This window comes from Micropterus dolomieu, linkage group LG08 (genome assembly GCF_021292245.1).
Source record: "Micropterus dolomieu isolate WLL.071019.BEF.003 ecotype Adirondacks linkage group LG08, ASM2129224v1, whole genome shotgun sequence".
Lineage (NCBI taxonomy): Eukaryota > Metazoa > Chordata > Actinopteri > Centrarchiformes > Centrarchidae > Micropterus > Micropterus dolomieu.
Genome location: NC_060157.1, coordinates 8370509 through 8398115, shown reverse-complemented (window position 1 = coordinate 8398115; position 27607 = coordinate 8370509). Strand labels below are relative to the sequence as shown.

Sequence of the window (27607 nt, the reverse complement as noted above, 5' to 3'; positions counted from 1 at the left end):
TCCGGCAACAACCTTTGATCTCAGAATGGAGACTTGCTGTCACATAAATGAAGAAAAGGGATCATTACAAAAGCAGAAAGTAAAACTGCGAAGTCTGTTTCCCTGTTATTGATCAGGCGTGTAAGTGTGATGTTAAGGATGATTAATTTCTTCAGCTTCTCATGAGCTTATCACATGTATTTCAGGTTAGGGAGAAACCCACAGAGTGTCACAGAGAAATATTGTATTGTACGACCCAGTGAGAGTCCATTAGACCTGTGCATACTGTCACAGTGAACTGTTCACATGTAAACAATTGTATGCAGGGCTTTAGTCACAAGGTTTTTGTCATGAAAATAAAGTGAGCAAGCTTCAGCTGTGATGAATAAGTTCCAGCGACTGATGAAAACTTATACTGCATTGTTTATTGAGCCCGGCTGGGGAGATACAGTGCCATCGTGCAATGTGTGAACACAAGCAATGCCAACACCAAACCTGAAGGGTACCTCCTGTTTGGGGATAGTTATCCTTCCTAGTCCTACAGAGATTCACTAAGTCTCCATATAAGCTTATTATTCACCCCTCTAAACTGTGAAGTTTCTATTGGATATTGGTTCAAAACAAGACACTATACTTACCTACGTTAAGCTAAGTCAAGTTGTGTGTGATTCAAGCGACATGCAACATCTGTAATAAAACAAAATGAAGATAATCTCAACCTTGGGTTACCTAACAAATGGAGAGCAGTGCTTCCTTATCAAAACAGCTGCGTCCGTCAGTCGACCAAGCAGGCAGAGAGTCAATGGCTGTCACTTTTGGCTTAGTTTAGTTCAGCAATTGACCCTAACATGAAAAACCTGTGCCATGACAGTAAAAACAAAGTCTCTAAAATGTTTTAAATTTTTCATATTAAATGCATTTTCTGGGTGGCACGGTGGTGTGGTGGTTAGTACTATTGCCTCACAGAAAGAAGGTCGTGGGTTCAAACCCCGATTGCCCTGGCCTTTGCTGTTAACTTATATTTTAAGTTTTATTCAAATGAAGCAGTTTTTTCAAGGATATCCACCCCTCAAAATCCCATAAAAAATACAGAAGATGTGACCTCAAGGTCCTCTGGTTGCAAGTACAACAAATTTATACTGTAATTACTTTAGATTAAAAATCAGAAAATGTGCATACTGATATTGATGATCTACTAATTTGAATCTCTTTTACAGTGTCAGCCTTTGTTGAGTAAAGCTCAAATCTGCAGGAATGACAATGCTTTCCTGCTGTATTTGCTTGTATTTAGCACAACATGAACTTCTGGAACAAGTAAGTGAAATAAAATACATATTCATGTTTAACCTGTGTCTCTGTGTTAATCATTCAGTTATCTTTTCACTTATGCCAAATAAGAATCCTGTTGAGTATTTATATTTACCAAAACACCTCTCTTTTCTCTTCCTGTTAAACTATTTTGATGACTCAGCCTGCAATTGGGGCATATATATATACATTTTTGCAATAAAATGTGAAACCTGCTCATGTATAAAATTGCACTTGACCATTAACTAGCAGAACAGTATTTTAGGTCAGAGGTTTGCATTGGGCAGGTGTGGGCAAAAACATTGTTTACATTTCCCAAAGAGCATGGTTATGCTATAATTTATTAACTTGTCCCACATCCAACACCCGACCTAACAAAGCAGGTGAAGGAGGTAATCAAATCCCTCTTGTACAACTATTGTTATTCAGATTAGTCACATTACAGAAGGTAAAGACGCTCTAACTGCTGTTTCACTGTGACTTCAAGTATTAGTGATTACTCCTACCTAAGCTACGACCTTGAAATTGGCATAATTTTTTTTTATATCAATAACATTACAATCATATTCCATTAGAAAGCCATCACTGCCTGTGTTAATCAGACCACGTTAAATTTCCATCTATCCAGCCATCCATTATGTATAACTGCTTATCATATGCAGAGTCAGTGGGGGCTGGATCGTTTCCCAGCTCACACTGTGTGAGAGGCTGGACAAAGCTCAGCCTATCACAGCCAGGATAAATATGACACATTAAATGAACAGTAGTTCTAGTCTAACAATATTTTTTGTTATTTAAAAGGGTACACATTTTCACAATTACACCATGTACATATCAGTATTATTGGTGATGCGTCCACCTAGTTAGCAGTTCTCTATAGTGCCAATAAAATTTTTATTTTAGCTACAGTATGCTGTCAGTGTGTAAAAAGGAAATTGAACAGAGCTTTAATTAATGTCCAGATGCTCGTAGATGCCTCAACAATTCTTTGATTCTTTGACTTCTGATAGCTGACTTGACAATCATTGTGTGCACACATTTCCATGAACAAAAACAGAAACATTACTGTCAATCTCATGAGAAAAGCACAGGACCAATCATTAATGATGTAGAGAGAAAGATTAAGTGACAACAGCCTTCTCCCAGACATAAAAAGAGCCTTTTATTGAGAATTCAAACAGGTGTCATACTGGTTTCTGAGAGGCAAAACAAATGACAGGCTACTGAGCCGTAAATAGCACAGCAGACGATGGGAGATTGGCCATATGTCCACTGTGTGTGTGAGCGCCAGCTACACTGGCTTGGTTTGAGATAGGATTCTTTTGGGAACGTCCCAGTAAAAGCTCCTCTGGGACGGAGAGGGATTCAACCACAACATCCACTCACTCAATTTTGGTTAGCTGAAAATGCTTTAACTGTGCACTTGTCTCCTCAGATGTTTGGATGTATTAAATGACGATTTTACTAAGTGTCATCTGTCACCGCTAAGCAATTAGCTGACAATCAAAATCAAAATGTTGGTGGAACACAAATGTCAAATACACCAAGAAAGCATCAGCTGATCCAAAATGTTGTCAAAGCATGATATTAATTTGCAATTGTGTGCCTCATTAGCCCTCTCCATGTCCTCTACATTCACTACTTTTGCGTGTGTGTGCGAGCATGGCAAGGAGAGGGCGTTCTCCGAGGAGCATGCACCTCCATTTGGGCTGAAGTAATTGGTCTGCTATTCATATTCAGCAGTGTAATAGCCTCTAGCATACAGTCACACATGAACTAGTTACACTGAGAACAATCAAAAGATGGGTTGAAGTGTCAGTTTTTCAGGAGGGGTTACTGAAGCAACATGGTGGGAAAATCTAACCTGGTTTTGATGGGATGCATAAGAAGACAAATCCTTTTCTGATTGAATCTGTCGAACATTATCCACAGGCTTCCAGTCTGCTGCATTTAGGGAGAGATTTACAGATTTTGTGATGCAGAAACACTGTTAGATTGTGCTAGTTCTTGGGACTATGAAGGTGAATCTTGCATTAAGATGATCTGCCATTAATAGAACCTGCTGCACTTTGAATAAAAAAAGATGTCCTCCTTTCCCTGAGAGAGGCCTACAGCAGTCCTGCTCTCTGAAATGTATATATGCAGTGATTCATCAATTACAGTGGCAGCTTATGGAAAATTACTATCATGCTGAATAAATAATTATGTTAAAGCACCAGAGCATTGTGAGTGCAATGATAATAACATGCACAATAACATATGTGCATAAACATTTCTTTGGCAGCCAAGAACAAACTGAACCCTTACAGACATTCCTCCCCACCACCAGTGGAGTGGGACTACTGTAAAGCCCCCCAGCTGTAAAGGTAAGGTGTTTTTCCCGTGTAAAAACACCTATAATTACCTGTGTAATGGAAGAAAGCACCCTTCATCATCATCATTCCTCAACAAGATAAATATGGTGGTCAAGGCATTTAGAGACAAATGCTATCCTCTTGGTGGCAAGGGTTTGGAGTGGTGTATTTATCATGGTTTGAAGTGGTGTCTGAGTCTAACCAAAGTACTGATTATTCAGAATGAAGAGGAGCTGCCAGCCCATTACCTTCCAGAAAATAACAATGTGAACACCCGCCTCCCTGGCCTTTCCAATGTAGTCTGTCAGAGCTTGTCAGCTGCTACAGCATTCATTCAATCTCAACAAGCACAGTGCTCCAGGATTCATTCGCTGTCTTGCACTATCTCTCCCTGCTTTTAGCTTTACTCTCCCTACGCTGCCTCGCATTACCTCCCAATTTCTTGCAGGTTGCCTCCCCCCACTTTCAGCCCCACCCCACCCGCTCACTTCCTCCCATTCTGCAAGCCTCTGCTGCTCCACCCCTCCACCCTACTTGGTCCTGATGAGCCATTGTGAGATTCAAGCAGATGGATGGGGAACAAAGGGGTGAGAGGGGGGCCCCCTCTGCCTGTCCCCCTTGTATCACTGCCAACCAGGCTCTGGGTAATCTTCTCAAGCTTTCACGGCAGAGCAATGAATAACCTTAGCCTCCTCTCTGAGACCCAGGCTTCGCCGCAGCCGCCCCCCCTCTTATCTTACCCTCTGCAGACTCGCCAGGGCCGGCTGCTCCCTGGATAGCATCTCTCACCCTCGCTTTCTACACACTGTCTCTGCCCTCCACACCCAATCAGTTTTTTTTTTTTTTTTGTTTCTAGGGGCGTGTTACAAGGCCCGGAGATTAATTGGGGCTGTGGCTGCATGACATCTGGTCCCGGCTTCATAAATGTGTGGGTCCTTGAGGTCTGCCGGGTTTATAATGAAGTGTATATAAGTTAATTTTCTCATCAACAGAGCGTTAATCAGAACTTCTTCAATGGCCATTTCAACGCTTATCTGGGGATATTTTAGAAAACAGTTTGGTAAATTTGATTACTTGCTAATGCAGCAGAAAAATAACTGCTGATGTTGGGGATTACACTGGTTTAAAGGGGCACCATATTATGTAGGTGCAATCAATTAATTTTGGCTATCAGAATTTTGAAAGATAATTAAAATAAGAAAATATATACAGTATATATAACTTAATGAATATTTAAGTTCCTCTGGAGGCATTACCCTTAAAGAGTTTCATAACTCATATATTACAGCCAAAATTACAATCAATGGTTTCCAATGTTGAAGGGGTCGGCGTAATTCATTCTCATGCAACATTAAAGAAACCAGCAATTATCCACAAGCATTCATTAAAAGATAATAAAAGCAAATACATAGAACCTGAAATCAAACTCTAAACGCACTAAGCTAAATAACAACTGGAGTGTATGAATGTGTGTGCATGCAAAAGTGGGAACATGTGTGTGTCTCTGTATGAGGGTGTGCACATTTGAATGAGTGTATGTTTCTTTGGTCTGAGCACGAACACACATGGTCAGAAAAAAGAAAGCATGTGAAGTGGGAGCTTTAAACTTCCTCTCTGCGTGGCTGGTCAAATCAAGGTGTATGGGTGTGATCCGTGTAGGATAACAGTGGCAAATTAAAAATAGTTAGTTAGCATACAATGCACATCAACTTAGCGGTTTAGCTGAGGGCTATGTTACACAATAACCTCACGTTAAGCATGGAAAGAATCACAACATTATACGTCAGTGAAAACACATTAATACCATAGAATGTATGAAACATGAAGTCACTCACTGGTTTGTGGACTACCTGTTTGAATACTTGAGTTTGACATTTTGGTCATCGCCATCTTGTTCTTTTACAAACCACTAGTGACCACATTTGGACAAGAGGGTGGAGCTTACTAGCTTGGTTAGGGTTAGGGTTAGGTTTAGGGGTTTAAAACTAAATGCATATACCTCAAAAAATTTACAGCCGACTCCATAGAGTTTCTTTTAGTACAACAAATCTTTTAACAAGTTCACCAGTCACAATTCTACTGTAACTGTAAAGTATATGTCTGAAGATATTCAATATTTTTCTTATTGTCAACAAGTCCCTTGAAAAGCCAAAAACAAACAATGTCCAAGCCCAAAAAACAATAAATTGATCCCACTAACAAGTACTGATTGTTCAGACAATCATACACCTGCTGCTGCTGACAGTCCCCAATACATACACTACTCAAAAATGGCCATGCCTAGCCGTTTTCGGAAACTATTTAACACTTTATAAAGATGAAAGCACATATTTGTGACCCTTTTTTGAAGAATTACATCCTTAGTAGGAACCAGTGGGCTTGAGGATGAACAGACAGGCCGAGGAAGTCGAAAACTACTGAGAGACGGACTAACACATTGTATTTATTCTGTTTTGAATCTCTCAGACATACAAAAAAAAAACTCGACATAATATATATACACATATAAATACATTAAAATGACATTACAGAAAAGCAAAGGCAACAAAATATACTAAATACATAAATAATTAAACAAACAGATAAAAGAAACCTAATGATGGTGTACCGTTTGTCCAACCTTACTTAAGTCATTACTCCATACTTTAAAACAAATCAAGTTCTTGTATTTGGGATATAAATGTGAGATTTGTTGACAATCAGAAAAATACAGAAGCTTTATTTTTTATAATGCCACGACTTACAGATTCAAACTCTACAATAATATTAATCTTCTCCTTGTGTATCTATACCTCAGCACTCAGACTAGGGTATTTCTAAGTTATTAATTACACCTGAGCAGAGACGCTTTACTGTCACTAATAGGAGCTTTATGCTTGTGCCTCTACATCATAAAACAAATCCACCTGTTCTACTTTACAGGAACAGCTCAACCACTCCACAGCTTCCTTGCATGGCCCTGTTAAAATATTGAGCAGGTACTTAAGTGCTATTTGGCCAAGTGTCATTTAGGCTGAAGGGCTCTCCATCCACAAAAGATGTCTTGAAGTGACTGGATCAGAGCTGGTAGTGAACCGCAGAGGAATACACAGGTGTTGAATTATTTACTCTCAATAAAATATTTATACTTTTGTCCCACAAACTACTAACTACAACTGGGAAATAGGGCTGCAGTTACACCAAGATATAGCAGGAGCCACATTAGTGAATCATTCTAACTTTATGTTACATGTGTTTTACTAATACAATATAAAGTCGCTGTTTGAGATCATTAAAACTGAATTACTGAAGCTTGTAATACAAATGAAACAGAGCTTTAATTTGTGTTTCTAGTGAGGTTATAGAGTTAATGTAACGTATGCTTCACTGACATTTATTAATAATACATTTCAGATTTCATTATAAAGCCACAACTCTTTTAAACCAATTTAAATGATAAAAAATAATCTGAAGAATATAATATAATAATATAAAGAATAAAACCAAATTGCTATTACTTGTTATTCTAAATCTATTGCAGCATATAGTTCAGGCAGTCTCTGACTTTAATTTGTGTTATTTTACTAAATTAGCTGCAGTTTTAACTGTAAGCCTCAGTTCTTTGACTGCAACATTTCCATCTTCTCTTTTATTCTCAACAGCTTTATTTCACTATAAACATTGTAAACCCACTGTGTGTCTTTAAACCTGAAGCCTGTTGTGCACAGAGGTGATCAGCTGAAAGCAAATTATTCAAGACCTTGTCTGTAAGCTCTCCATTTTGCTCCATAAACTGTGATGACATTCTCTGATTAAATTATAGCTATATTGACTTTTGGGAAGCACCTGCCTAAATCTACAAGATTAGCCTATGATTAATGATGGACACTTAATCCTTTGTTCAAATTGGACTGTTCAAAAAGAACTGTAGCGAAGAAGATGAGAAGTTCACTTTCTCCTCTTCCAACATCTGCAACCTGCTGTCTAAGTACAGGACAACTGTGCAGAAAAACAGCATGTAAAACTAAATAACCATATTGTGTTGACAGCATTCATGTCTGTCAGGGACCTTTATGTGATATGAAAATCAAGTAAGCTCCTGTAGCCAAAGTGCAAAGTCTTTGGTGTTGAACCACAGGAAGAAAGACAAGATTGGTTGTCAGGAAATACATGGGCAGCATTCAGACAGACAGAAGCCCTGCATGAAAAATTTGTATGGAGCAAGTCCAGCAACACAGTGGGGGTGCCAACGCAGGGGACTCTGGCAAAACAACATTGGGCTGTCTGACAAAAGAGTTGAACCTGGACCAACTTTGGTTCTCCAGAGTTGTAAAGTCTCAGCAAGTTATGAACCGCTGTGTAGTTTTTGCATTTTATAACTGCTGGATTCCACTGGGCACGGCTGCGTCTTGATTCTGGAGCTGATCGAGGCCATTCTAGACATGGAGCAGAGCGTTTTAGAAGCGTTCCAGAACGCACTCCGCTCTGCTCCATGAAGAATCTGTTTTTGGATTGGGTTTCAAACTGAAAATGTTTTGTTTCTTTTGGTGACCATGTGTCACCACCTCCCTGGTACACTTTGGAGTGCCCCAGGGATCCATTGTGGGGCCAATTTTATTTTCATATGATCCTATATGTATGTAAATATGAATTGTGGTTTTTATGGTTTACCTTTCTTACATATGACTTTATATGTGATTTTTTTTTTACCCACGTATAGCACTTTGTAATCTCTGGTTTTGATAAGTGCTACACAAATAACTTTATTTTTATTGTTGCTCGCATTTAAACAAATTAAGCTGTTATTCTGTGCTCTTCTGTGAGATTAAATAATATTACAACTCAATGGCAACCATGTTAGATTAGTAGATCTGCTAAAAATGCTTTACATTTACTAAAATGTCATGAAATAGTTCAACTTTTTACAAAAGTGCTATTTTTGTAACAGCCTGTATTACCTGTCAGAGGAGTGTATATCCATGTGTCACATAAAGAGAGCTACCATCAGAGGTTCATGGATATCTATGAAAGGCAATGAAGAACACAGAACTGTAGCCTTATTTAGACAAAAAGGGCTTGCTGGTATATCAAACATCATCGCGTGACACTTTAGTCACAGACTGAGCTGTTGTTTATACCTAATTCCTTTGTAGTTTCAGGAGCTCATTCTGCAGTTGATCATATTCACTTCTGCCTGTTCAGAAGCTGACCTGTTGTGCAGAGATGTGCATATTTACTCTATTCATAGGTTCCACACAGCACACATGCTACAGGCACATATTCATTACTAAGTAGCCTGTGGCGACTGTCATGTGCAGACAATGGTGGAAGACAAAAACAGTGTATATACCACACAGGGAATCTTCCACACTTGTAGCCACACTATGGAGAGAGCACGCCCAAATAGCGTGTTTTTTTAATCGTATTCACATAATCTTGTGAGAGTCGTATGTGGAATCACAGATAAGCCTCCTTATGTTGCTTAGATATTACTGCAAATGAGCATGTCTGAGAAATGTAACACCTTGCACAGACTCTTGCATTTTAATTTCTGTGGCATCTGTGACCGGTCCGTCATGTCCCTAACCCCCTCGGGGGACCCCCAACCTATCTGCTGCAGACCCCAAAACCCAAGAGGAGGGGAAGGTGGGGAGGGGGGGTTGGGGCAGGGACACATTTGATTGATGATGGTGTGAATTAAACAGAAAGAGATGGAGAGAATCCTTTTATCAGGCCAGAAACACGAGTGGATTAAAATGTAGTTGTACAAGCCCTCTGTATAATGCAGCAGCCTGGCCGCATATCATGAGGCACCAGAAGCCAAAATGAGAGCTGCTTGTTATTATTGCCCCCTCCTCAACCCACCAGATGAAACTTTGCTGAAGCAGGAAAGCAGGGCTGAAACATGTGAAACAGGGCTGAAAATAGAGCTGAACGATTAGTGGAAAATGAATCTGACTATTTTGATCACTGATCATTTTACAAGGCAACACTCACTTGTTCCAGCCTCTCAAATGTGAGGATTTTATGGCCTTTATCTTTTTTATATTTAATAAACTGAATATCTTCAGGTTTTGGACTGTTGATTGGACATTTGAAGATGTAACCTTGTCTGAGAAGTTATAATGGGCATATTTTACAATTATCTGACACAAAAGCACTTAAATGAGAAAATAATCTGCAGATTAATTGATAATGAAAATAACTGTCAGTTGCAGCTCTAGCTGAAAATACATTGAGAAACCCAGATAATTATTTTCTGACTGTTTTTGTGGTGTCCGAACAATAATGCTGCGATGGTGTGTTGAGAACAAATCCGCTTGACACTGTTCTTGATCATAAAAGTTTATTACATCAAGGAGTTCAGCATCAATTAGAGAGAGTGACCCAGCCCGATGACCACTCTGTCTCTCTGTACATAAAACACAGCTTATATAGGACATGTTTAGGCATCTGTTAGATACCATATAAGGGTCTGAGTCTGCAAACTAAGGCACCAATCCATATAAGGGCACAGTTCTATAGGATATGTGTAGGCATCTGTTAGACACCATATAAGGGTCTGAGTCTGCAAACTAAGGCACCAATCCATATAAGGGCACAGTTCTATAGGATATGTGAAGGCATCTGTTAGACACCATATTAGGGTCTGAGTCTCCACCTAACCACTGATCTCTGCTCTCCCCTTAAAAGGTCACTAATCCTCTATCCAGCTGCTACAGTGCTATGTTAAAACTGTTATGCATCAAATGCGCATATGTTATACACCACATTTTCTTTACAGAATTTGGACAACATGTGCACATTCTTTTATATTTTGGCATTAAGCATAATAAAGGCTTTGTATTTATCACAAGACTAGATATCAAACTATTTTATCTGACAATATTTGTGCTTGTGTTACAGTAAAAGCAAGAAAATGTAATCATGCAAAATTCTCCAGAGACTTTTGTCTGTAACTGCATTATGAGTCTAGTGATCAAGCAGGTAGAAGCTCTTGAATGTCCCTAAGCATCCCTGAGTCGAGTCCTGCATGACCACATCCGAGGCTTTAATGGACCTGCAGCATGTCTCCGTCTGGCTGTAGCCTCTGTGCCCGACTCCACTGCTGCTCTGCTGATGTTTTGTGCCACTGCATAATTTATTGCCCTCTTTGCAGGCCTCTTCTTGCACATCCCCTACTCGTGGTGCAGGTGAGAGTTCAGCTGTTTGGTTTAACACATCACTGAGAAGGGCCTCAGACCTGCCTCCACAGCAGCAGACCCCACATGTGACAAATGCAATTAGAGGGAAATATGCAATTACCGCAATCCCCACTCTTTCATCCAGCCAGACAAGGACAATTTGTCAATGAGGCCCCAGTAGTATCTCCTGAGCTTGGATAGGGACCTGAAGGTACCATTGTCCCTGTCTCCTTCTCAGAGCTGGCCTGTGGTGTTGGATGGCCTAAAGCCCCTGGGAGGCTTGGCAGAGGAAGATGTATGGCCAGAGAAAAGATACAGGGTTCAATAATCAAAAACAAACCCGTTGTCTTTGACAGTTTCCAGTTCCCCCTTTCTCCTGTGTACTACAGAGAGGCTGCATTTAATAACTACTGGCTGCAGGAATCAGTACAAAGAAATACTGTATCAAAGAAGAAATGGATACAAGTTTCATTCTTTTTATTTGTTTGTTAAATTTAAAACTGTATTTCAACCTGTTCAATTAAAAACACTGTATATGGCTAGGTCTCATGTGCTTGTGGTTTGGTAAAGGATTTCCATAGAAAGCTGGTACATAAAAGCTATTGGTCAACAGAACAAACAAAATAGATTTACTCTGAATTGACTGGTCGTGATTTCACTGAAGTTAATATATTTCACCATAAAATGTTGCCTTTTTGAATGCTGTTGTGATTGAGCATTAAGGTCAAAACAGGTTCTGTTGTCTGAGGTTTTCCTCATGTTCCAGAGCGCCTTAATCTCACCGCTGGATCTCACCGCACGCCCGGCCTGATTAATCACTGTATGAGGTGACTTGTTGTCACCTCATACAAACAATAACCAAGAGAGCATTTTCATGTGTGTTTGTAAGTGAGTGACTTGACTGAAGTGCTCAGCACTGGCTGATATCTAAAGTGCACGACCTGCTGCATGCCTTTGTTCCCTCTTTGAATGGACATGATAGATAGAACTGGAGCAATGGAGGCGAAGACCATGACAATTTGAGCACTGACCTGGTTTTCACTGTAGTCATCATAAAACACAGAGCCAGCGTCCTGGGGACATGTAATAACATCAGGCCCATGGTGTAATTCACTATCTCAGTGTGTGGCAATATAGCAAAACCCATTACATTTGCCTTGTAATTTGCTGTCGCCCCAGCAAGGGATTCAGGTGACTGCGACCCCCGTTAATGGAGTTCCAGTGATAAGGACAGGTCTGTTTATTAGCCACATGCGGTCAAGCGTGGCAGGAACAGCTGAGCGTAGGCAGGTGTCGAGCCCTGCGAGGGCTGAGGCACCGCTGGCAGGCCTCAGTGCTCATTTCACGCACGTTATCGTCACACTATCTATGTTGAAAAAGGGGGTTGTCAGGTGCACAACAATATAACTGCTGAGTGATGAGGTTTCCTCAGAGTCACACTGGAGTGTACCACTCCTGGCAATTTGGTTTGTTTGTGGAAATCAATGAGTCATCTGCGGTTTTGTTTTTAGTCAAGCTGGAGGAGGAGCTCTATGAATGAATCAGGATTTATTTTTCGTTTTGGTCTTGGGAAGCCACCTAGTTTCAAAAGAGCCACTGGAATATCCAGAATTTACACTTGTCCACAGTGCCAAATTGCAGTAAATGATAAGTGAACATTTCATTAGGATACAAAAATAAAAAGATCACATGCTGCAAAGAAAGGTTATCTCTTCCAGCATGCGTGCTTGCAGACATTTACAGAGCCTTGAGGAGAAAATGAACTTCAAATTAAAATGTCTATTTGATGCATTATCCTAATAGGGACGGATAGGAAAAGAGAACTCTATGGTGCTCTCATCCTTCAGCCTGAGGGGACAGACTTGGGGAGTTGTCATTACCAACTTAGCCCACCAAGATGAGCCTGTTGGGAGGTGGATTCACAGAGATTGTCTGCTGTTTTGACAGGTGTCTGTGCTGGTTAATTTATCAGGCAATTACAGAATAAATGGAGCTATCGTTACATGGGAAACATGATTGATCTTGTTACAGTATTACAGTATTACAGTGTTTAATTTTGAGTATTGAGTTGAGTATTCAAAAGCTCAGACTAACAAAATAAGGCAACTTCACATAAGTTTTGAGGTATGTAAACTTATTGTTTACATTGCATGATCACTTTATCTTGTAGAATATGTTTTGTTAATTTCTGAGACTGCTTTTCTTAAACTGCATCTTGTAACTTTTAGTGTAACACTAAACAAAAACACTTTCACACCTCACACAGGAGATTAGCTGCACAGGAGAAAATATACAATACACAACATAAGAAAGAATTTAACAGTTATTTTTCATTATCAATTAATCTGACAAATATCTTCTCAGTTAATCAAAAAGAAAAGAAGATAATTGTTCATAACAACAATTTCCTAACTGGCAAGTTGACGCTTACAATGTCTTGATTTTTCTGACCAACAGTCCAAAATCTAATGATATATTCAGTTTACGATTACATAAGATATATATAAAAAAATAAAATGTTCACAAGTGAGGTGGATTACTTCTCTGCCCATTGACTTATCAGTTAATCAACTAATTATTTCAGCTCTAGACTTAAGAAAAATGATTGCCCCGCACTTTACAGTCTGTGCATCACAGCCGTTATCGATCGGCCAGACAGCAGACGGGCAGGCTGCCTTTATGTAGCCTATATAGTGTGACCCTGGAGCCAGGGCTTTCTGTAAGTGTGCCAACATGGACGTGCTTCCAGCAATAGTCATGCTTCTGCCAGCTGCATCATCTGTGCCTGCACAAAAGCATGCCCTTTGAAACGCGCTCAACACACACAAAAGCAGTGATGCGTGTTGCACATGCATCAGTGTGTAAATGTGCATGTTCACATTACTCTATATCCAACTTTAAACAGCCAATAAAAATGATAACCTATCATTTCAAATTTAATTTGGTTTCTGCTGAGTGGGATTTACCATTCTATGTTTAAATATTTTTCTTCTGGTAAATCTTTTCTTTATTTAGACGTAAACCTTGCACAAATATTCAAAAAAGAAAGGAAATACTGAGGCTGGCTTAAAAAGATTTGAGGTGAAATCTAAATACGCGGCGGCAGATTGAAGTAGAAGCAACAGAGCTCATCCGTCCTCTGGCAAGAGACTCACTGTGAGTCATACCAAGTGCACGCATCACTGTAGAGACACTCAATTATGATTCAAATCTCCATAACGGGGAAATAAAGCCATTTGTCATGTGACCATCTGCAGCACATCTCCACTGATTCTGCCTGAATGTAGTTAGCCCCTGCACACTGTGAAAGTGCAAAGAGTGGAACATGGATTTATTAGTGTCAGGCTCAAACTGTAATCACCACAGAATCAGTGCTGTGCCAATAGATTAATTTCATTTTCTGTGAATTCTGTAGCCTCCTGAAAATCTCTAGGAGCTTGGAAACAAAGACGTGCCCTGCAGCCGTCTTTGTTTTACTTTTTCTCTTCAGATTTAAAACAATGTGTGAAGGGAGAGCGCAACACCAGTTTAGTCCCAGCACTGTAATTATCCCCTGCTTTCTTCTCCCAGGGATGTTCCTGGACAAGGGCCTCATAACAGGTGACAGAATGCCTGCCAGCCGCCTCCAGTTCCCCGCCCCCACCTCAGAATGGTGACTATTATAAACCAAAAACGTATGCTCTCAATATATATGCAAATTATGCTTGGTCCCAAGGTGAAGTTCGCAGAGCAGCAACGCTGCTTGCCTCTGTTTTGCTCATTTGCAAAAATGTTGAGAGTAACAAAGACCACAGGAAATTGAAAAATTGTTACTAAGTATTAGAAAAAGCAATCATTTTCCCCAAGCAGACTAATCCTGTGGAAATTGATCTCACCTCTCTCCCTGACATGCATTGGTAGGAAAAGCACATAAGAGGAAAATGCCTGTTTCAATGTTGCCTGATGGAAAATATGTTGGGTTGCAGATTTCTTTTTTCCCAAAAAACAAACAGTCCTGTGTTGTCAGGAACCGGCCTCTTTGTTTGTCCCCTTGGCGGCAAACAGGTGTAATGAATCCTCAAAAAGAAAATTAGTAGCTGTTGTGTAATTGTTTTCCAGACTTGCTGCTGCATTCCACAGTGAGTTATCTTTCTGCTGGGCTGCTCCATCCATGCTGCATGCATGCAAATCTGTCCGTTTGTTGTCCAATTTTAAGCAGGCTGATACCATCTCACTAATGCATTTGCTCTTCCTTTGCGTGGAAGTACAAATTGGAAACGACAGTCTATTACCCACTGCTCTGACCTTCGTGATACAACATAATGTGAAAAGACCTACGATGCCTTTATTTGAGAGAGGGAGGGCGAGGACACAGTGGTGATTCATTAACCCAATTAATTTAGACTAAGATTATCTGAACAATTATTTCTCGATAAATCAAAGCAAGGTGTGATGATGACTATTATAGTTTTAATTACAGCATTAGAAAATGAAAGCGCATTACTAGGAACGCACTGGAACGCTTAGGAATATCTCTGTGAATTAAATTATTATAGCTCCCTCTTTAAAAAGAAAATAACATTTGGGAGACAATAGAACCATGACTAAGAAATCCTGTTTCACAGAAAACTTATTCCAAGTTAAAGGAAAAGTGCGAAGTGGGACATATGCTTATATGATATTTCTTATATGCTTTCTTGTCGAGAGTGAGATAAGAAGATTGATACCACTCAAATGTCTGCACGGTAAGCATAACTCTACCGCCAGCAGCCGGCTAAATTAGCTTAGCATAAAGAAAGGAAATGGGATAACTGCTAACCTGGCTCTGTTAATTTTTTGTTACGTTCTGGTCTATTTTTCAAATTTAAAAACAAAATGCATTGTTGGTCCATGTTAGGTGTGGGCTATAAATGGTATTTGTATAACAATGCATCAAACAATAATGTGAAAGGGGTCGCTCATAGTGACAGACTTATCATTTGAATGTGCATCTCCCCTCGGCTTTAGTTCAGTGAGTTTCAGTTCATCATTTACCTGTCCAGCCACAACTTTACTGTTTTCGTTCACTTTCACCAATCTCATAGTGTTGTTTTTGGCGGCAGCAGGCAGGTGATGATATGTCGATGTTGTGTTCACAGCTTGTTTCTGCTGTCCCCTAGTGGCCATAAAATCTGTTATTGCAGGTTTAAAGTCACAAAACGTATGGGCAGGGTTTAGTTACGAGAGTGATTTAAATCAAATTCTTTTGATTGCTATAAAACAGCAAATTGTAATTTTTACACTTTGGCTTTCGTATGGATTAAACAAACATGATACATGTCTTACTCAGTGATCTTTACAGGTGTCGGTAAACGGATTTTGTTTCAAAATAGCAGGTCTGTCTGTTTCAGCCAGTTACCAGTGTTTGTGCTAAGCTAAGTGGCTAACGGCTGCCGGTTGGTAGCGTTATATTTACCGTAAAGACAAGAGAGTGGTATCAATCTTCTCAACAAACTTGGAAAGAAAGAAAAAAAGTGATTTTCCCAAAATGTCAAACTCTTCCTTAAGGACCAAATGTTTAACCCACATTTTCATCTGGCTTTCTTTTTGCTGTTGCATAAAAGAAATGTTCTTAGCCTTGTAGGCTGACACATTTGTTCTTAGTGGCTGACACTAGAGCATGATAGTGGGTAGCTGGTAGAGATTTCATATGGTTTATTGCTCCCACTTTCACTGAGGTTATTTATTGAACTGCCATCATGGCCCCTGCTCTCCACAGCCACCCAATGCCTCTGTGCCCCTCAGTATGATAGAGGAATTTATGCCACATGAACAGCATACCGCGCTTGAGTTTAAGTGTTATTAAGAAGCATCACTCATGCATAGGATACTATTTACAGTAATACATTCACACATGCTGCGACTTCCTATGACGGCTCTTGTAGGAAAAATATGATATATTGTGTGCAGGGTGTGAGGCTATAAGAGAGAGCAAGGGGGAGACGGAGGGGAAACTAGGTTTCAAGTATTCCACAGTCTAAATGAAGAACAAACATGCACCATACAAGACAGTGAAGGAGAAAAGATTATCATCTGGAGATGAAAGGCAGAGAAATAGGGAGAGGGATTCATTCACTGCCACACAGCTGTCTTATTTGCAAGGTGTTGAGAAACCACTTTTTTCCTCCAAGAGGATGAAAAGATTCTTCTGAAGCCAAAAGGGTCTGCTATCATTTTTGGGCAGCTTGAGCGGTAGAGATGTTATTAGCATAAATTATCTCCCCCACCAAAGAGATAGGAACATGCTAGCTACTTTCTGCTTTTCACACTTAATTGCCCTATTTACTGAACAGTTGCCCATGGACAACAAATGCACACACGCTCCGAGATGCATACAGGACAACAGGCAGACACAAGCCAAATAGGGCATGAGTGATACACTGAACTATCTGCCAAACAGCATTAGATACAGTACGGCTGGGGAGGCAGTTATGGTCCATTAAGACTTCATGTTGAACTGGGAATCTACAGTAAAATGTAAATATTGGTTTCATGACCTTCTTCCCTGAGCCATGTCTGATCAGTGTCTGTGTAAAAATGTTTTAAAAAGGATTTTTGTACCAAATGCTTGAATGATGGCTGCCACAAAATGTCTGTAAATGAAACAAAAACTGAAAAAATTTCTTTTTAAAATAAATACTTGTTGCACCAAATGCCTGCTTATGTTCTATTTTCAACTTTTTAACCATCAGCAGCTCTTGTCTTTCCAAAGAGCACAACAGTCTCCTGCTGTAGCAGCAAAAAAAAAAAAAGAAGCCTCATTCAAGTGACCCAGTAAGCAAGAGAGAGGTGAATTATAGATGGTTCTGCTTAATGGACTCTTAGCTTCTCTTCACCTAGCCCAACAAGCTCAGAGTGATGTTATATAAGCAGTGCCAAGTATAAGACACTTAAGTTTCAGGTTTAATGCATCACAATCCAAGTGAAAATCATATTCTCTGTTTAGTAACTCTTTTTTATGTCAGGTGTCTCAATTAGCGGTTAAATGATTAAACATACATGTCTGTAAATAATGTTGTATGTTAATAAATGTTCCTGGAGATGGGGTAATTGTCGGTGATGTCTCTTGTGGAACAGTGTGAAGGAACAAATAAACTAGATTGACTTCATTCATTTGGCTGGCCAGGTAATCTCCATAACCCTGGAGGGCCATACAAGATGTCAATGAGGCTGATTGTCCCCCCCCACCAATCTGAGAGTGAAGCCACCACACCAGCTCCACAAAGTAAAAACCATTCCTCCAGCCCGAGGGGGTCTGTCACTATGGTAACATCCCGAGGCAGTGACCACATGTCAGAGAGAGTCTGGGGGCCATAAGTGGACCAGCGCTCCGGCATGATGATGATGAGGAGGAGGAGGAGGAGGAGGAGGAGGAGGAAGCCTGCTGCTGGAAAAAAGTAATCTGAGATGTTTCAATCACAGCACGTTTCCTTTTGTTTGTCACAATTCACCTCTAACCTGTAGCTAACTTGCTGCTACTTAATTTTTAGTTAATTTTTGTTAATTTTTCAGTAAAACTCATGTGTGATGGAACTGTGCAATAATTATTTTTGCAGATTATGTTCAGCAGAAAAAAGCCAGAGCACAGAAAATGTAATCTAACACTATACTGTAATCATGCTTGTTGATGTCTTTACCAGTTACAGGTGGTTTCCTCAATTTAAGATCATTTATCAATACATACTACGATACGGCGTGTATATGTTATATATATTGTATATATGAGAAATGAAGTGTTTATTAAAAAAACATTTCACCACAAAAAAACCTCTCCACAGCTCATCATTTTAGACAATGATTCTTCCCCTGACCTTTCTTGTCCTTGCCTCTGCACTATGAGCTTGGCTTGGTGACAGCGACGTGAACTTGTGCTGTAATGTACATTCACATACGTGTGATAAATCTTAACCTCCCTGATTTAACACCTTCCCCTCCTGAAACCTGCCGCGTCCGAGCAGCAGGGGCACCGTTAGGGGAGGGGATGATTTAGAGCGTCCCAGGCGATGGGGGCACCCCTAAACGTCTTGGTAAATCTATAGCACCTTTATAGATTATTATAGATTTAATTACATTCAAAAACAATACAACAAACAACAAAACAAAACTGTGGTCTTTTGGAAGGATTAGAAACATATTCTTTCAACACTGTATCCAAGATGCATCTATCTAACAGTGCTACTTACTTATTGTACAGAACAGAAAGGTATATTAACAGTTGACATTTTACAAAAAAATGGTAAAATTAATCCAGCTAATAGAATTAGTGCTGAAACTAGACTTGCTGTTTTTGTCTGTTTTATTTGACTGTAAAAATTAAATATCTGTGTTTTTTAACTGTTGGACGCACAAAGCAAGCAATTTTGAAGGCCTTGCCTTGGGTTTCTGGAAAATTGTAATGGGCATTTTGCTATTTTCTTTACATTTTACAGACAAAACAAAAAAAACGTATAATTGGCAAATTAGGAATTAGCATTGCATTACAAAACTGATCATTTGAAAAAAAATACTAGAATGGAGAATTCCCTCCTCCAGTGCTTTTTTTCCTATCACAATTACCTTACCACCACTATTATTGCTCAAACAGCCACATAAACAGAATAGCCACAAAATAGAACAGAATAGAATAAACACATAGATCTGCACTATTTTCCAGTGCCTGCCATTCCTCCACTGAAATTCTGTGCAATATAACAGAAATAAAAGCGCTTTTTCCTTTAATAGTTATTAAATTTGTTTATTTAATATTGTAAGACATTAATTAATCAAACAAGTGTTTCCTGTTGATGGGGAATCAAACAGGTGCATCATGTCTGTTCCACTGTTGCTTTTAGAAACTACCACCAGATAAAAATTTTCTGTATAAATATTTCACTTTCATTATTCGAACAAGAAAAGACTTCAATAAAAAAAACCACAATGTATAATCTAGCATAAAAATTCATAACGTTAGGTAATGAGTCCACACAAATACAAACCAACCCATAGATATCTGGCCAATTTAGCAAGCACAGATCTAATTCTAGATTTCACCCTAATCAAAAAAAATGTAATTAATTAATCAGATAATTCACTGCCTCGCATGGCAGGACACACATCTGTGCAGCGGTAATGGGGAGGCAGAGAGACCAGCTGAGCTGTGCAGCACTAGTACGTCCCATAGCCTGCTCGTCAACAGTGCTGGAATCCAGTGCAGCTTTTAAAAAAAGGGTCCAGCACTCCCAGACGCTCAGATAACCTCTCTTGTACTATATGTGTGCTCACAACATGCGAGTACAGTGCAGTGTGTCGAAGGGACGGAAAGATCTGAGGCTGTTTGAGGTAACAGAGATGACATGAGGGAGGCAGTGCCTGTACAAGGCAAACATAAACTGTGCCACTTCATCTGAAAACAATGGGGGACAGGACACTGAGTGTGCTCTCATCCACATCTCCATTGTCTGCCCTCCTCTTTTACTCCTCCTCCGAGCATGGAGCATAAGCGGGGTGAAAGAGGGGAGGGGAGGAGAAGGGGGAGCAGCAGTGGGGGCAGTGGGGGTCTGGCTGTGTTCTTTCTCCTCAGTCTGTGTGCGAATGCACAGACGGTTCAGTAGTAATTTGATGTGTGTCCCCGGGGACATTTGATGGATTAAAGCTAAGCAGCTCCATTTCGCAGCACCACCTGATCTTCCACTGCCTGTGCCCCATATAAAGGCTGGCGTGATTGCTGATCTCAGCTAGTCTGACAGTCTCTCTCTCCCTCCTCTCTCTGTCTGTCTCCATCTCTTCTCTTCCTCACTGGTCCCTTAAGCCTGCTGCATCACAGGAGCTATCCAGTGCTGAACAGGATCGCTTTTATTTTTTATTTTTTTATTTTTCTGGGGGAAGCTTGGGGAGCCAGAGAGTATCACACAGCATTGCCGTCAGCCTTGTTCTCCACTGGTTTCCATTTTCTTTCTTATCTTATGTTTTTGGCAATTGTCTTCACATTAACCACAAGGATTACTGTCAAGCCAGCTCTGCTCGTGTGCTTCCTCAGAGGGTCTTTTATTTTCGCTCATGCGTTTTTCTCAGCTCTGTGTTTTTATCCATTGAAACATGCCCCGCTCATTTTTGGTGAAGAAGATCAAGCTTGATGATTTCTCTTCGTCCAATGCCACCTCCAATCATCATCACCACCTGGACGACTCGTTCACTTTTGCACGCTCCATCACAGACTCGGTGACCAGCCTTGGCGTTCGTCTCAGCGAGAATGGTGAGTTAACATGCCTCCGGTCTGCCCCGGTCCAGTTAAAGATGTGCTAGCACTCCTGCCTGTAGAAAGCCCCAGTGCTGATTTCAGCATGTCTGACATTTCCACACTTAGCACAGATGGCATCCTCTTTTGTTTTTGTGTTGGGTAAGATTTTCTTTTGCTTTAGCTGATCACATGCTGTAGTGTGTAAATTAGTGTGAGATGTTACAAGCAACCAGCTGATTTTTGCATCAATATCCTAAATAATCCTCTTCAGAGGCACCCCACCCCCATCTCCCTGCCCTCAGACTTTTGTTTTTTGACTCCAGTGAAGGACAGACACAATTCAGGTCAAAGCCACGGATTAGCTTATGTAAATAGGGAACAAAACATGTGTATAATCAGGAGAAGCTCCTGTTACGTATTTGTATGACTGTACCAAGCCTGTACTGGCTGATCCCACATAGGCTGACTATATCTGGTCATCATGTGGACTAAAAAATTCATGAATATGAGAGATGAGTATCGGATGATACATTTGTCCTTAGCTGTTATTGTCCTTGAGTTCCCATCACGGTCCAATCCTCCCTTGCCCCCCTCTTCCCATCCAAATGGAGCATGCACAGTCTCCCCACCCCCATCGCTCCACTACATCTTTCTCTTCCTTCCGGGCATTTGAAAACTAGCAGGGGTTAGAGTTTCAGCCATGCAGGCCTATCGTCGCCACAAGAGACATCAACACACTGTACATTACAGCCAGGAGGGAGGTGGGGAGTTGGGCTGAAGGGATTGCAAAGGGAAGGAAAAAAGGAGACAAAAATGCTTGGAGCAGCAATGAGGCTGATCACGTGACAGAGGTTGTACAGTAAACATGAAGAAAGGCACATAGCTGCACTGTGGTCAACACACGGCCCGGCCACAGTAAGCTCAGAGCGGAGACACGACCTTCACTTTCACGGGCCGCTTTAAGCTCGCCGCTTCCATTTTGTGGCCACGTTTAAAGGGCCATATGCGTCTCTTTGTTATGATTTGTTATGATATTTTCACAGTGACCACAGCTTAATGTTGTGACGATGCCCACCTGTTATTCAACCGTGTCAATAACAAGGCTCAGTGAATTTTAAATGGATCAGGATTGGTGGAATAAACAAAAATGTCTGGATGGGCTTGTTAACTCTAATAGTTTGCTAAATTAAAAACAACTAACTGGGTAAAGACTAAAGAATTATGGCAAGAAATAAAAACATGCATTTTCTATATATTTACCATGCATATTTTGTTGCTTGTAATGCTATTTAGATTTCCTGCTGCATGATTTTATCATATGATCTTTAAAGAATCCTTTTGTATAATAGTTGTCACTCTCTATTGTTCCTGAATCCATTGTTCAACACCACGAAAAATAAGCATTACCACAAAAAGAAGAAATGAACGATAAGGCACTACATTTGTGTTGAGAAAAGGCGTTTAATTTGAACAAAAGAATCATCCTTTTCATGCTGAGTCAAAAATAAAGAGAGCAGCAAAATAAAAGAATTCTAAGCGAGGCTGAAATACCTAACATCAGCACTTCTGTCGCGCCAGCAGATTTTCTTTCCCCCCATTGTGGAGACATTTAACTTGAGTGTCTGTCGAACAACAAAGAGGGGTGGCTGAGAGGGTCCATTAATTACATGCTTACTTTGCATTAGAGAAATGAGTCTATGAGCTGTAAAGGCTGATACAGCGCGAGTCCTAAATGATGAGCTTCATGTCTGACCTTGGTTAATTGAAACATAGTAAACAAGTCTGCTTACACTGATGCTGCTGGATTTGCTAAAAAAAAATATCAGCAAAATAAAAGCCATGTTGTTGCATGTAGTGCAGAGGGCCCTTCTGCTATATTCATAACAGTCTACAGTGTGACTGTAAAACAGGTGGTGGCAGCTATAAATAGTTGTTGAAGCTGCAGTTGTAAGAATTTTGTGTTTAAAAAGATAAATAGATATTATAGAATTATTTTTAAAGTGTTATTGCTGTTTATTTTAGTGCTCTATCTCGGACAAACACCATCTGCGTAGTTTCAAACAGTGAACCCATGCAGTGCAGCATAATAATGTGTGCACAGGCCTGGTGTTTCCCTGTCCCCTGGTGTCATGGTCATGTCTTTGACAAAGTGGGTGTGTGAACAGAAACCCTTGGGAATGGAGACGCTGTAGTAAGAGACCACTTCAACTGATTTCTTAATGGCCTGTTTCTTGAAGGCACTTTAGCGTGCTGGCTGCTGTAGACAGGTGACCCTCCTTACAAACAATGTGTGTGATGCCACGTCTCACATTATCGGGCCTCAAGCACACGGTGCTCAATAAACTATTATTGTGTGTCGCAGATGCTTTATCTTTTCCTCACACTATTTCTATTTTCTCCAGCACTTGACTGTTCTCACAGCTGCACTATTTAACATATGATAGCCTATTGATCAGTTCTAAACTTTGAATTTCATTAAAAAGCAGTCAATAACTAATTTCCACCGTTTGCTGCACACACTGTTTAGGAATTTTTTTCTGCAGTATTTCTCTCAGGGAAGGAATTTCACCACATTTTATATTTGCTCTCGTATGTTCACCCTATATAATATCAACTCTGAAGGTAAAATGCATTTAGTATTTATTAAGCTCCTGAGATTCATGGCATAAGAATGTATTGAGTTCTGTTTGGATGCATTTAGCTGCCAGCAAGCCTTTTAGCTCCTCTGGCACTGGGCTGCTTCGGAGGGAAAGTAAAGACATGAACCATTCCAACAAAAGTATTTCTCTCTGATATCATGCTCTGTACATTTAAATCACTTGTGGTGTATTGTGCTTTGTTGTACCATGCTTAAACCTGCTTGAAGTAGCATGAAATCCTACAGGATGTAAGCAGCTGTCTAACAAGTTCATCTGTTTTAAAACGCAAAAAATTTTGTGCAGCAAAAACACAAACAGTAATTAAATCAGAGATGCAACCTGTTGTGAGGTGGAGTTTTAAACACTCACATTAAAAAATACTAACCCCCTGCAATAATAAAAGGTCTGGAGAAATAAGAAATGTATTAAGGTTTAGAGATGAAACATGATTCTGTTTGACTTGTAATGGAGGAGTCACAGAGCAGTCATTAAGCATATCCAGCCACAGACGACTGACATACCATAAAGAAAGGGAGGTCTAATCAATGAGACTACTTTATTTAAGACAGGCTTTAGCACCCACTTTCTTACACAGGAGACTTCTTTGATGATCTACTATCTGGTGCTCATTCTCACTATAAAATTGTAACCTTCCTAAACGCAGCTGAGCAAGTCATGCTCCCCTGCATCACAGCACTATTGGGAGTTCTGGAATAAAATGCAATTAGCTCAGTGCTACCACTCACTCTTTCACCATTTTACGAAGGGCAATCATCCAACATGATAATCATGTAATCACCAGCATGCCACTGTGTCCTTATCCATCACAACCTCTGGCCAACTGTGTCTGCATGTGTCTCTTACCCAGGCTACATCCAGGATTACATCACGCCATCTGTATACCAGGAGGAGAAGAAGATGGAGCACAAGCTGGCTTCGCCGGTGTCAGATCCCCTCTACACCCAGGTGAGCAGTGGAGGGGAGTACTGTGACCCCGACCTGAAGCACCCCGACAGCCCCCAGTCTGGCATGACAGCCAGCGGCTTCTACAGCGGTGAATCGGAGGCGCTGGATGAGGGTTACACCATGGATGCCTTCTTCATCTCTGACGGGCGCTCAAGGCGGAAGGGAGACACCGAGAGTCATGGAGGGGGCTCAAGAAGCAGCAGTGCCAACGCTGGGGCTCAGGAGAGGGGAGCCGGGACGGCTCGCCACTCCTGCAACGAGTGCGGCAAGACGTACGCCACCTCTTCCAACCTCAGCAGACACAAGCAGACGCACCGCAGCCTGGACAGCAAGATGGCCCGAAAATGTCCCACCTGTAATAAAGTGTACGTGTCCATGCCGGCATTGGCCATGCACATCCTCACCCACGACCTCAAGCACAAGTGCGACGTGTGCAGCAAGGCATTCAGCCGACCGTGGCTCCTTCAAGGTCACATGCGCTCACACACCGGTGAGAAGCCCTTTGCCTGCGCACACTGTGGCAAAGCCTTTGCTGACCGTTCAAACCTCCGCGCCCACATGCAAACACACTCTGCCTTCAAGCACTACAGATGCAAGCGCTGCAATAAGACCTTCGCTCTCAAGTCCTACCTGAACAAGCACTACGAGTCAGCTTGCTTCAAGGGCTCTGCAGACGAAGACGACTCTGGATCAGAAAACTAACCACGAGGAAGAAGCTAAATTTTGAACCCCTATGTAGGTTCACAACCAATAACCCTGTTCACTCTGCCCTCCATGCCTTTTTTCTTCCCTTTTTTTAGAAAGCAATATTTTCACTGAGATTACGTGAAGAAACTCTAATGATTATGGCAAAGACAATTTCAAAAGATGCTGGATTTTTTCCCTGCACAGTAGCTAATCGTCCACAGAAACATACAATCAAACAACCTTCCCCAAACTAGAAACTGTAGATGATAGTTGTACACAATTAAGCAACATGTGCTCGCATGGATGTGGGCGCATGTAAACACACGCACACACACACACACACACACACACATTAACTAAGACACACACACACACACAGACACACACACACACACACACATTAATGTACGCACGTGTGCACACACTATCACACACACACTATCACACACACTTACACACAATTATATATGAGGCCTGGCATGTGAATTTTTATCAATGACTATAATGATATTGATATCAATAGTAATAATATTTAGATTCCTGATATTTTATAGCAAATAGTAATGAGAAAATGAACAAAAAAAACATAAAAAAAGGACTAACAGTGTTCTTTTGTTTTTTAGAGACAAAATGACCTCTTGTATTTTTATGCTGCTTTTTATTTGCTAAGAATTGAATTCTTTTGCAACTGCCAACATGAACTTTTTATGAAAATGTGAACTATGACAGTATTTGCAAAAAAGGGAGATCATTTTAAAAGTTAAAAAGACAAACCCCTTTTTCCACACCAATGTTTCAATTCAACGGATGTTATTTTTCTATTTGATTTTTCTAAATTTATTTTTTTGTGCTTATTATCCCTTGTTGATCGAAAGCATCTTTGTAACTGTGGGTATTCAAATTTTAAATAAGCTATACAAGATCATAGACCATGGGTCATTCAATTCAATTCTGTAAGAGCAATGATTTTAAAATGTTTAGCAGGCCTGTTGAACAGGTCTTCACACACTCTGTCTGATCAAATTCATAGTCTCACCCTGATGTACAGACTTGGACAAAAATACTGGGAGCTAGACCAAATGATCTATTGTAAGTGCCATGTGCGGTTGACCTGTCTATAGCAATGAAAACTCGCGTTGTTCTTCCTCCACCACGGTGGCTTGCATAAACTCTGCTGCCTTTATGGTGCATCGTCCCGTCTTAAAGAGCAATCTTCACCCGGTGTCTGAGGTGCTCCCCCTCCGCCAGTGTTACCTCAGAGTGAAGGTATGGACTCACACACCCTCAGTTACAAAGTGACAGTCAAATTATTCTGTTTGTCTGTTTTATATGTCTCTCAAAGCTCTGCCCAAGTTTTAGATGCATCCCATCTATTTATCATGTAAATACTTTATTTATCTACCTATTTATCTATTTATTTATTGACCTAATTTTGTGTATTTATTGAAGACTTGCTTATTTGTTTATTATCATGTATTTATTTATTGTTTATCATTTAAAAAATGAACATCCATCGACCTTGTAAGATGCTGCTGATCTTCAAAGAAAATGTTTATATGCATGAAAACTGTAGAGAGTCCTCGGGACTTAGTTTTTTAAAGAGGAACAATGTACAGTACCAGTGCTAGGAGACTTCAAACGAAGGAATGCAGAATTACTTTTGTTTTCGTGGCAATAACTTTACTGACACAGCGATTGACATGTATAACAATCACAGCTGTCCTGTTTTCAGTCGATTTAGGGCAATAAAAAGAAACAATGAAACTAAACACTAAATATTCTCCATCTTGCTGTTTTCCAAAAGTCCACCGCCTCCTCGGGACTGGAGATTTTTGTCTTTAAATCTCAGGCAATAAATAATTTGGCCAACGTTGATGTGCATGTACACATCGCCATGAAAATGTAACACTATATGTTGAAATCAGAGAGCCAAATAATGTAGATATAATCTAGCTGCACTGAGGTTTCAAAGGTGCAAATGCAATAATGATGTGATGCAGTAACTGTAAGCAAAACTCAGTCTTTTATACAGCAAGTCTAGAACTGCTACAGGTGTTAATTCGACTGGAAAAGGCTGCTATCCTATAATATCATAATTATTTTGACTGTCTCTTTTGTTTTAAAAATCAACCAGGTAAAATAAAATCTCTTCTGGCAGCTGAAGGGCAGTTTTCATGTGACTCAATTGCTAGAAGGTTACATATTACACAACAGGATTACAATAATTCTCCTTTATGTCACTGACATAATAAAACGTTTGAATATAGTTAAATTCAA

At 40.3% G+C, this 27607-nt stretch overlaps 1 protein-coding gene and 1 long non-coding RNA gene across 3 annotated transcripts in view; one reads left to right on the top strand and one right to left on the bottom strand.

Moving 5' to 3' along the window:
• LOC123974858 overlaps positions 1-27607 on the bottom strand; it is a 47144-nt gene that overhangs the window by 10890 nt on the left and 8647 nt on the right. The window lies entirely within an intron of this gene.
• On the top strand, positions 20897-25345 carry scrt2 (scratch family zinc finger 2). Its single transcript, XM_046055811.1, has 2 exons — positions 20897-21053; positions 24546-25345. The coding sequence occupies exons 1-2, from the start codon at positions 20897-20899 to the stop codon at positions 25343-25345; spliced, it is 957 nt and encodes a 318-aa protein (XP_045911767.1).

What these genes read in the sequence shown, in the direction of transcription:
- scrt2 (XM_046055811.1), top strand. Translation starts at nt 20,897, where the DNA reads ATGCCCCGCTCATTTTTGGTGAAGAAGATCAAGCTTGATGATTTCTCT. An exon ending in CGTTCGTCTCAGCGAGAATG is followed by an intron (nt 21,054 to 24,545) that starts GTGAGTTAACAT and finishes TCTCTTACCCAG; the next exon opens with GCTACATCCAGGATTACATC.